Here is an 11,747-nt window from a genome sequence, read left to right on the forward strand (position 1 = left end):
TCGACCAGCTTCGCAAATGCAGAACGCTGGTTGAAGTGGTGGCGGCAATAATTTTCAAGTCCAAGCAGTCAATGAAGGAAAAACTTGCCGATCATCAAACTCGCACCTCGAATGGAGTGGAAGGCTTTTCACCGCGATTTGTTACTTTATATACATAAAATACTGTTTAATAAAGTTTCTTAAGGTCCCATGAAAAATTGTGGCGAGGAAGAATAAATGGGGATTGTTGTGCATATAGATAGTATCAGCAAAAGCTCCACATTAAATACATAAATCTAGCGCCTTTCTACAAACACCTTCATCCCATTTTTCATGGGATGTGTGAGCGATATCGTATAAGTCACTTCTTGACTAGGTGCGAGCGAGAATTTGTAACGCTTTAGCAACATAACAATGGCCACGATTCCCTCCAATGTTGCAAGGTTCTGGCCGAGACATACTCTCGGACCTGCATGAAAAGCAGGCCAATGCCCTTGAGATTCACGACGAAGGTCGCCATCCTCTGTTATCCAGCGTTCAGGGCGGAAGGAGCGAGCATCAGGACCCCATAGCTTCTCTGAGCGACCCATGGCGTAAGGGGTCCAGCTACAAATCAAAAGAAAATCGGCTCACGGTGAGATTAGTACCTTTCAATTTTCTTACTCATGTTTTTCATAGAGAGTATGGTTACCTCACAGAGTCACCCTTTCGCACAGGAGTACCGTCAGGCAAAACATCGTCCTCAAGCGCCGTTTTGAGGTTACTGGGAACGGATGGAGACAGACGCAGCACTTCACACCATCTGTAAATATACGATGTTTTTTTTTTGTTCAATGTCAGCAGTGATTTGTATAATGATAAGCATTGTACAGGTCTATTATGCTTTAAATCAGTTATAATAGGAAGAAAAGAAAAGAAAAGCCTTACACTGCATGTGCATATGTCAATTTCTTGCTAATCTCGTAGAACGTTGGTGCATCCAGCGACGATGTATCCTCTGGAACATGTTCGTTAATCTCACTAAGAAGCTTGGCTTCAATACGAGGATGCAACATCAAATTATAGAAAGTCCAAGAGAGTGCTTGAGCCGTAGTATCGCGACCCGCAATGATGAAGTTTAGCACGGTATCGCGTAGCTCGGTGTCGCTCAAGAGCTCATTTTTCTCATTGCGAGCACTCATAAAACGTGACAGCAAATCCTTGTACTCGCCACCGTTCTTGAGCTGCTCGCGTCTCTCGTTGACCAAAGTATAGGCAAAATCATTAACAGTTTTGAGATGTTGTTTGATGGTTTTGGTGCCTGGTCTGAATATGGGTTTCAATGCCTCACGTAGATCGGCGAATGGATCAACAAAGCGTTCAAAACATTTTTGTTGACAAATATCGAATGACTCCGCAAAGGGAACCTTTTCTTTGCTTAACAGTGAGTTGAGCTGCTTGCCAAAGCCAAGACTATTAACACAAAGATTGTGTTTTAACGTGAGTTGGAAAAGGGGAATTCTGTAATATCATAAGGAGCATAAAACTTACTAGACGAACGAGTCCAAAGTGAATTTGTAAATGACGTCGTGAAAGTCAACCGACTTGCCGTTTTCAGCCTTCTTGTCAAAGATGTTTTTGGATAAGATGTTGAGTTCCTTCACAAAAACCCTGATACACGGTAACACACAGTTTAGTTCCCATAATACCGCAGATATATAGATCTAATGAGACACAGCGCAAAACTACGTACTCTACATTTTACAAATAAATATGGAGAACTGTCAATAGGAGTAAAAAAAGTATGATTGAATTAGGCGGTAACAGAATATCACACACCTGTGAAATGGTCTCTAAAGTTGACCACGTTAAAGATTAAGCTGGCAGCCTTTCGTTGATACTTCCATTGTTCTCCGTCTAAAAATACCATCATATCATTGTCAGCTCTAAGGTTTATAACGATGACTAGCAAACATAAACGTGTATACATACTTGCAACAAAGATACCGTGGCCGAATAAGTCACCCATGGCATTCCTATATTATCGTATGTTCCAGAGTAGTATAAGTCGCCATCATTCAGGGCTAATTAGCAACGATTCAAATCGGTGGACGAGATTTTATAAGGAGCGGAGAAGTTTTACTTGCATCAACTGCGGCCCCTTTACATAATTCGAGAAATTGGCTTTCAAACACCAGAATCAAAGTAAAACAAACTGTGAGTGAACTAGTGAAATAATGCTCATAAAAAGAGTGTGTCTTGTTTCTTTTCTCTGTCCTACTTTTTAAAATGTACTCGACATTGTTTGGATCAATCGTCATGATCTGCGGGGGAAGTCCAAGCACTGTCTGAGCGCTGCGTATACCATGCGATGTTTTAGCAAAGAAATTCGTCTGTGTGATCCATCTCTCCCTCTCTTTCCTTTCACAACAAAAAAAGGACAAACTCAGATCCTTACAAAGTGAGTGTATCGAATTTTTTCAATCGATCATCAGTTGCTTCCAAGATGCGTTCTTTGTTCTTAATCTGCTCGAAGAGAGAACCGAAAAGCGGAGCACCAGGATTGAACATGACACCTTCGGGACGATCGTAAAATACTGCCCGGTCATGGTATTTTATGAACAAAAAACCGAGAGCAGCGGCACCGGAAAGGACAGCAGCGCTTGCAATTGAATCGGGGGTCAACATGGAAGCAGACACCTCGTTATGTGTATCCTGGGGAAAATGAAAAATGAGAGGAAAGAAAAGGAAAATGTGGTGTATTTCATTTATTGTCCCTTTTTACCTGGTTACATTTCGTTGTGACACGAGCCCAGGTTACTTTTCATACGCGTGTATATTGATCACTTCTGTAGCCCACAAGGGCAAGTATTCATCATCCGCATCAGAAACACACATGCAATGTGTATATTCACTATGTAATAATAGAAACGCTAGGTATGCAATAGATTTTGTATGGAAAGAAATTGGCAGACAGTGATAAAAGCAGATATATATACGAAGTTGGAGGCCTGATACACAATATGACTACTGCTACGTACTGTGCTGATGAAGTTGAGCCATCTTGAGAGATGAGGGAGATGTTTCTTCTCATGTGTGATATATAGTAGCCACTACCCCTTACTTCCCTGCAATAAGAATATGGGCTATGTGTATCATATGCTGATCGTCGAGCGCTCACGCACATTAAGAATGTAGCACTACACATGCAGTATGCCGTGTACTATACAAGCCAAAGCAGTGGTTAGTATCGTTCCTCACAAAAAACGAATCGCATGTTTAACTTTCCACTTTGTGTACGATTGTCAAAGTGCCACTGTTGATTTATCCAAGATTGATATTGATGCGATATATTTGACTCTGCTCTGATTATCTGTCTAAAGTACAACATCGAACTCGAGCGCCTATCTAGAGCATTTACTGCTTCTCGGCTGTTCGTGATGGTATGTGCTACATAAGCAAAATAACCGGCGATATCCAGAGCTCAGGACTGTCACAAATAACAAGGCCGACATGAACTTTTTCCAAGCTTATCATAGAGCGAGTACTGTACCAAGCTAGAGTTAATATAGTTTAATCCGAACAGATTCACATAGTATCACGTGTGAGCTCGTCAATATCAATTGATGCTTTTAATTTCTATACTAATATCACACCAACATATCGTCAGCATATATTGCCAGTAGTAATCGTTCATGATAGGAAAAAGGCAGGATGTGTATATAAAAAAGGAAAATGCGATCAATGAAACTATATGTATTTTTATCACGGAGAAAAATGCGAGATGTAAAAAGTAAAGAAGATTAAAGAACGAATGTCCTTGAAGTCCTCAAGAAAAGTTTGAAGAAAAAAAAACCCATTGTTTATCTATGCTATATTGTTACAGGGCGTATGCATATGTATATGCTGGCAGTAGATTACCAAAGTTAGGAAGAGGAGAGGGAAATAAGTCGTCAGCGCTGATAATGGTGGTTCTAGAATTTTTATTACTGTATTGGCAGCGAGAACACCATCCTTAGCTATGTCAGTCAGTTAAAACAAAAGATGATTATGGAAGTAACGAATGAGTAACAAGACATAACAACTGTTGTTAGCTGCCATAAGTGTAGTGCCACTTAGAATATCGCTAACATGTCCTTCGTGCTGTTACTACCGCCAGCAGTGTGTGCGAGCTCTTGCCATTAGCAGCAAGAACACCACTCTTGACAACGTTAGTCAACTATAAAGATGATATTGTACGTAAAAAGTTGCTGCGATGCTTTTTGATGGAGTATATTGAAGGAAAATGGATGAGCAATACTACTAACAACGCTGCTGACATGACTTTCATTGTCGTCGTCGCCAGCAGCTGTGGAGCTATCACCTTCCTAGTAGTGGGGTATAGCACTAGTAGCGCCGAAAATGACCAAAGCATGAGCAGCGGATATCGACTCATGTTGTCGTCGGTTTAAAGAGTAGTGTTCAAAAAGCTGTTGTTGTTATTATCGTATTAATGTGATCAAATGTCGAAAATTGCAAGACATTTTGTCCATTGGGTATCTATATCTTTCTACGAAGGTTTCTATTAGGAGAAGAGAGGATATACGTATAATTGTAGCCTTGTTGTCGTGTGGTTTTTTGAAGATCATGCTTTCTTCTATGTCCATATTACTTGACATGATTCATAAGCACTAATATTGGCCGGCGGATTCTGTAGGTGTGAGTCGAGATAGTCTTTATGTGTGCTGGGCTCAGCGCGCATGCATTCCCTTTGCATGTTGAAACAAAATATTTATAACGCGGCGCCCAGTAGGAGAGCTTCTTCTCCCGCTCACCCTAATACCTTTTATCACTTGAAATTTTCTTTCGACTCAAGGGGTTTTTCAGGCCTTCCGGTCAGTAACGCTACTGCGAAACAAGTATATCTCATCAGCCTCCCTATGCATAATAGTATGAAATCAATATGTCTTTTTCTCGGGCGGTAGGAATGATGATGTCTTACATGGACGTTGTTTTCTTTCTTACCACTTACAAACTTACCAACATTTACATCAAAGAAGCGAATATTCAAAACTATACGTACGCAAATCACAACTATGAAGACTTGCTGCCATACTCAATGGTTTTTCTCTAATAGTGTGTGAAAAAAATTGACCATGTGTGAGTAGACTGAAAATCACTGTAGACGTATAGCAGGATGGTGATAAATATCACGTTTAACATTTGGCTGATACAGTGCACTATCTTTATCCTACATTTTTACCACTTGTTCATTATTACGAATTGTCTCTCCTCTCCTCTTGATAGCATTTCTCTAGCGTACGCAATGTAATCGGTTCATTCTGTTAAACTAACGCGGTCGATGCTGTATTAGGGATACGGATTTTTGTCAGGTAGTATTAAAAGAAGGGGGGATGTAAAAGTCAGGGGTTGGGGATGACGCTTGTAATCATACAGAGCTCTTTAGTGTAAAACTATTGGTTTTATTGAAATGGAAGGCTAGGTGACATGTGCCATTGTTCGTATAATCACTCTTTGCTGTACGATAATTTAAGATAAGGATAGTGTTAAACAGATAAAGTGATGTTGCCAAAACAAGGACCCCTCCCAGCTTGGGAGGAAAAAGTTCTGGAGGAAAAGAACACGAATATGTATGAATTAAATAACTAATCCCAAATATCCTCTGGTGCCGGCTCATTGCTAGCATCATAATCCTCGATTGGAAGGACACAGAGCAGTACGTGACATACTGTGCTATTCTGAGGAGCTTTTCATTAATTCCAAAGATTCAAAGTTCTTGTCAATTTTGCTGTTGTTGCGTCGTGCTCTTCTTGTAGCTTTTTCTACCGCAATACAGTATCGATGAAACTTGCTGCGTTTTATATCTAATGTCGATATAGAGCTTTTATCTTGCTCTGTTCTGCTGTTATACCAAGCTTTTAGAATAGATTAAGGTTTACGTAGTAAATGTGGTAGAGCATACAAAAAACTGAGTCATGTGCATAGCAGAATAATTATAATACTAGTGCGTGCCTTTGTATCAGTTATTAGAATAGTAAAGTTGTTGATATGGATCCCGTCTACATATAAAGACACGATGTTTCTGGTGCACTTTTTCAAATAAATGTGATTATATTGAAGGCACTCCCTTTCTTAGTTTATCTTTTTTTGCTTTATTACTTGGATTCATCATCATTAAATTAGCGTTTGACAGCCAAAACGCAAGAAGACACGGTTTTGTAATACCATCCAAGGTAGATGAAATTACCACACGCCTCGAACCATTATAACTACAAAGGCCCTTTGAAAAAATTGAAAGACATTTGTTGTTAATTAAATCAGTCTCAAGATACTAGTACAACCTCTGTAAAAGTTGAGCGTGATCTGATGTCAACTTCAATGGCAGCCTTATCCGCTCGCCAGATAACCCAGAGGTCAACGTAGGTATTGCGTGCTCCTCTCCTCCGCCTTTCTTATTTATCTACACTATGTCATACAAAGAGAGATACCTCTTGTGATACAAGTTGCTTTAAGAAAAAAAAGAAAACTAGCTTTCTACAGCTTTTTATGGGGAAAATAACCATCTCTACCTATATATCCCTTCTTCGTTTTCCGAGTTCAGCCTAGATGAGAGGTCGGGCATATGCGGACCCCATATACACTTAGCAATGTCAAATTATATGCGATATACACCAATCAGTATATTAGTAATAGATGGGAGAACTCACTTTTTCATGACAAAGTGCAGACCTACCAATAAAAAACTCGTTATGATGCGAGCGTGCCAAATAATACGTATCAGCAGAAAATGTCTTGTGCATGTGTGTACCCATAAAAGTCGTTGCAGCGCGCAATGAAAGCGTTAAAAGTAGGCTTTCTTGTCATTTACCACGTCATTTGAAGCAATACTTTTGGAAAAGAATGTGAGTTGAATAGAACGCAACTCTAAATCTCGCTCTTCTTGTTTTTACCTTCCAACCCTTTGATTTTTTCGGCTGTTGTTGTCAGGGTAGCAAGGTGCAAACAGGTTGCTGATGATTGTACGAACGACTGATTTCCTGACGCACTTTGAGGCATCAATTCGCAGGCTGACTTTCCTTCAAAAAGTTTCGTTTTCAGAGAAAACTGATTCTCCAAGATTAGATCCCATTGAAGGTTTCTGGCCCAAATCTTTAAGATGTGTTAGCCAAAGATTCTGTATCAGTAGAAGAGAAACTGTAATAAGGTTATAAAATTACCATGGTTGAACCAAGTAGGTAGTATCCATTAAGGTTTTGGTATCATTATACTAATAGCTGCTTGGCTAGCGAGAAACACTTTTAGATAGATTGATAGATAGATGATTGTTTAAAGCTCTGTTTGGGGAAATAAATCATGTATATTACTTATAGACAAATGCCATTATTGTCGTTTGTTAATGTCAAGGTGTAGCCTCGCATGATTCAGTTTTTTTGGTTATTTTAACCTGCCTCAATCATGGCCCACATATATCCCTGTTTGCCTGATCGTACTGCACAGCTCGTCTTTTTCTATAAATATTCTAAAGTATGATCCTGTGCGCATAGTATCCACCTATTTACATGTAGAAGGTGCAGGGAAAGCGGAACTAGTGTTTTTTTGTAGACCCGGGAACCAAAGATCAAATTATCCAAGGCTTTCCCGCTCTCTTCTTCTGCACAGCAACGACACAATTTACTCCATTTCCTTTCCTTTCTAAAATATCAATCGTAAAATCATTGAGAGAATCAGACATGTCGAGCACGCATGAGATAATCAACTACAACAATTTCGAAAATCACAAGATACCCCACATTATGCAGGTATGGTTGATCCAAAAACTGGTACAGATTCCCTTTCAGCACGATCTTGGACTTTATTGTTTTTCTCATTAATAATAAAGTAGCATTCTGACTGGGATTGCGGGTAAGAAAAGATCGTTTCAATAGACCTACAGAATGTAGAAAGAACCCAAGCCAGCAAAAGAAAGATAAACGAACGACAAGGGCGATACGTATGTGTAATTGATGCTGACAACACAGGATATATACTTATAGGCTCGCATGCATAGCCATGACATTGAAAGGACTGGGGATCGAATCCAGCGTAGAACAGCTGACGGAGGAGATAAAACTGACGAGCATATGGACGATCGACCTTGCATTTCTCCTGCGCAAGTACGAGCCGGACTTTACTTTTTACACAAGTGTGTTTGGGACTCGGAAAGAGTACAAGGGCGTGAAATTCTATGAGGCAACGTTCGATCAGGATGAAAAGCGGGTCAACAAGTTGTTTGCCAGTGCAAAGAGCTGTTCTGTGCATATTGTGCGCATGTAAGGAAAAACTTTCTGCACTTTGTGTGTGATTCTGTGTTGTTGCTGTCTTTTGCACAAGAGGGGCTATCACTAAAAGTTAAGAGAACAGGAAATTACCGATAGAAGATTACAAGCGATTTCTGTTTAACCGACAGTTTGCAGTCATTGCATTAGTCAATGCACGGTTACTGCATTGTCAACGATGTGAGGTATTGTGTTTTTTTTCGTGAAGAGAGGTTGGAGAGAGTGGGATCAATAACATCTATCCTCCTCAAATAGGCTAGGAAGGGATGCATGGCGTCCGTGTGCGGTCAGTTCTTTTACAAAATGTCCAATGACGACTATATCGGTAGACACAGCATTTTCTTTACGTTATTCATTGTTAAGAATGTTACTAAATCAAAGAAACAGGACACTACATTGTCCTGATAGGATACGATCCAACCGAAGATCTGTTCGTATACAGAGATCCGGCCAACATGGATGATTACTGCACCATAGCAGCAGATGATTTTGATCAAGCGCGCCAAGCCGAAGGCACCGATCACGATTGGTAGGTATCGCAAGCTCAGTTTTACTCTCGGGAAACAGGCCAATTATTAACGGAGTTTTTTGATATTTTAGTATCATTGTCAAACTGTGATCTGCTATGTATTATTCGTTGTCTTATTATACTGGTTGATGATACCCTTTTCTCTCAAATTCTGATGCATCTTGTTGGCGTTTTTGGCGTTGTCTGTGTTGTTTATGTTTATGTTTATGTTGTTGTTGCTGCTGCTGCTGCTGCTGCTGCAAGGAGAACGAGGAAACAGATGCAGTAACATTCTTGATCGGAAGCGTTAGCAGCACACAAAACACACACAAAAACAGAAAAAAAAGACCCGAGTTGATAGCAGTAAACTCCGATCGAAAAAAGAGTGCTTGTTTTTTTTTTCAAGTTTGTGCCACACATTTCCAGACGCGCCGTCGGTCTGTCTGCCTCCTGTTCCTATACACACTCTCTTCCTTTTTTAAGCTTTTTTTTAGCAATAAACTTTTGCTAACACTTTTCTTTCTCCTTCTCATCCGTCATGACTCAATCCACCTTTGAACACTACCCTCAAAATGTCGGCATCTTGGCCATGGACATGTACTTCCCTTCCAGAGTATGTATTTCTAATTCCTTAGAAAGAGAGAAAGCGAGACTACTCTCTGATGGCGGTAACTGATATCTGATGATGTGGCGATTGACGTGTTCCATCACTAGTGCGTCGAACAATCCGAGATGGAGGCCTTTGACGGTGTCAGCGCTGGAAAGTACACAATTGGTTTGGGTCAGGAAAAGATGGCCTTCATTGATGACCGCGAAGACATTCAGTCCATTTGCTTGACTGGTAAGAAAAGAAAAGAACGTCTTTTTTTCCGGTATTCGCCTCTCTGTCTCTCTCTTATTGATATGTTGCTCACACTCTGCCCCAAAATATTAGCCGTCCAAACTTTGATGGAAAAGTACAACCTTGCCTACACTGATATCGGTCGCTTGGAAGTCGGTACCGAAACCATTATCGACAAGTCAAAGTCGGTCAAGACTACCTTGATGACGCTGTTTGCCGAACACGGAAACACTGAAATTGAGGGCATTGACACCACCAATGCATGCTATGGTGGTTTCAGCGCCTTTTCCAATGCCGTCAACTGGGTCGAGTCTTCGTCGTGGGACGGTCGCAAGGCTATCGTCATTGCTGGTGATTTGGCCTTGTATGCTTCGGGCGCTGCTCGTCCTACATCGGGCGCTGGTGTGGTTGCCATGTTGGTTGGCCCTGACGCCCCAATTGTTTTGGAACGAGGTAACCAACGACAACAAAGAAATTGAAGGATATTGATTGTTTGCTTTCAAGGGGGGTGGTCCGCGGCACTCGTTGGAAAAGGAGAGAAGGAGAGAGGGGTGGGGGTTTCAGGGATCAAGGTTAACCCAGTTGTTGTTGTTTTTTCTGACACATATACTCTCTCGCCTAATTACCAGGCCTTCGCAGCACCCACATGGAACATGCTTATGACTTTTACAAGCCTGACATGCACTCGGAATATCCCGTCGTGGATGGCAAGTTCTCCAACGTCTGCTACCTTCGTGCATTCGACACTTGCTACAACCGCTACATGAGCCGTCTCGGCAAGCAATTGAACAAGGAGCACCCTAGCATGGATGACATTGACTACGTTGTCTGCCACTCTCCCTATGCCAAGCTTGTCAACAAGTCCTTTGCTCGTGCAGTAAGTGGGAAGGAGATGTGGAAGAATCGGATGATTTTTTTTTTGTGGTTGTCGTCTTATCCGGGTTCTGTTTACTCAACACATTTATCGGTTCTAACTGTGATAGTCATACAACGACTACTTGCGAGACCGTGCAAACGAAAAGTATGCGCCTATCCAACAGTTTGGTGAGCTGACGCACGATCAATCATTGGAGAACCGTGACCTGGAAAAGGCCTGCGTTGGCTTCACCAAGGCCGGCTATGCACAAAAGGTCGGCCCTTGCGCATTCGCACCCAAGCAGATTGGTAACATGTACACTGCCGCCGTCTGGGCCGGTCTTGCATCGCTTGTTTCCGAAGTTGACTCCGAGACGCTCCAGGGCAAGCGTGTGTTGCTGTACTCGTACGGCTCTGGCTTGGCTGCCTCGATGGTCTCGTTCCGTGTCAACAGCACCACGACCGATATCAAGGAGAAGCTCAGCTTGCGTGAGCGCTTGGCTGCTCGCACTCACACCAAGCCGGAGGACTTTGCAGAGGTATGTGTAACCTCGAACAGAAATAGGAGTCCCTTTTTTTCACATACACAACACTTGACTCACACTCATACTCTTTCTCGCGCTTGATAGGCCATGAAGATCCGTGAATCCACCCACAACGCCTGCGACTATAGCCCCGTTGGCAGCTTGGACAACATTGCCTCTGGCGTCTACTACATTGAGAAGATCGATGACAAGTGGAGACGCTTCTACAAGCGCAAGGACTAACTTATTGACTACTACACACCCCACCCACTCTTCCTCATTTTGCCTTTCCGAACTTATATACACGCAGCACTCACGCATCTAATATATACAACAGCCATTTCGACGCACACAAAACGTTTTTTGACTACTAGTACATGACCGTTTTCCTTCTTTTGTTCCTAATTTAACCCCCTCCACGTAGTAAATTTAATATAAAAAATCACACCACACACTACTGATTTTGTTTACAAAACGAGACAAAAGAGAAATGCGATATATATTTGTATAAGATGATGCAGTATAGAGAGAGAAAAATACACAAAAGATTATAGAAAAGAGAAACAGGTCAAATAGAGAGCAAGAGAGAGCGTGTGTGTTGTGTGTGTGTGTATGTGCGTGTGCGTGTGCGTGTGCGTGTATGTAAGAGAAGTTAAGAGTCAGAGTGATAATAAGGGAATGAAAGAAATCATTTTTAACATTAGGTAAAACTAGGTAAAACGAAAACGCAAAGCAAAAGAGAAAAA

General features: G+C 41.4%; 4 protein-coding genes across 4 annotated transcripts; 2 read left to right on the forward strand and 2 right to left on the reverse strand.

Moving 5' to 3' along the window:
- Positions 1-275: 275 nt before the first annotated feature.
- Positions 276-2,646, reverse strand: BDB00DRAFT_754048 (cytochrome P450; the record flags this gene model as incomplete). Its single annotated transcript, XM_053118731.1, has 9 exons — positions 276-585; positions 671-781; positions 949-1,431; positions 1,510-1,629; positions 1,794-1,875; positions 1,951-1,994; positions 2,112-2,142; positions 2,240-2,313; positions 2,417-2,646. 9 exons carry the CDS (start codon positions 2,644-2,646, stop codon positions 276-278), a joined length of 1,485 nt encoding a protein of 494 aa, XP_052985118.1.
- A 4,782-nt stretch (positions 2,647-7,428) lies between these two features.
- Positions 7,429-9,096, forward strand: BDB00DRAFT_796947 (Guanylyl cyclase). The gene is made up of 7 exons (XM_053121509.1): positions 7,429-7,757; positions 7,841-7,860; positions 7,992-8,267; positions 8,359-8,458; positions 8,529-8,598; positions 8,661-8,802; positions 8,874-9,096. Exons 1-7 carry the CDS (start codon positions 7,689-7,691, stop codon positions 8,890-8,892), a joined length of 696 nt encoding a protein of 231 aa, XP_052985119.1. The 5' UTR covers positions 7,429-7,688; the 3' UTR covers positions 8,893-9,096.
- Positions 8,950-9,306, reverse strand: BDB00DRAFT_322698 (uncharacterized protein). Its single transcript, XM_053116935.1, has one exon. It carries the CDS (start codon positions 9,199-9,201, stop codon positions 9,007-9,009), a length of 195 nt encoding a protein of 64 aa, XP_052985120.1. The 5' UTR covers positions 9,202-9,306; the 3' UTR covers positions 8,950-9,006.
- Positions 9,100-11,521, forward strand: BDB00DRAFT_322596 (hydroxymethylglutaryl-CoA synthase). Its single transcript, XM_053116934.1, has 6 exons — positions 9,100-9,394; positions 9,496-9,622; positions 9,716-10,075; positions 10,252-10,499; positions 10,606-11,016; positions 11,107-11,521. The coding sequence occupies exons 1-6, from the start codon at positions 9,320-9,322 to the stop codon at positions 11,242-11,244; spliced, it is 1,359 nt and encodes a 452-aa protein (XP_052985121.1). The 5' UTR covers positions 9,100-9,319; the 3' UTR covers positions 11,245-11,521.
- The last annotated feature ends 226 nt before the right edge of the window (positions 11,522-11,747 follow it).

Source organism: Zychaea mexicana (genome assembly GCF_025766255.1).
Source record: "Zychaea mexicana strain RSA 1403 chromosome Unknown BDB00scaffold_3, whole genome shotgun sequence".
Lineage (NCBI taxonomy): Eukaryota > Fungi > Mucoromycota > Mucoromycetes > Mucorales > Lichtheimiaceae > Zychaea > Zychaea mexicana.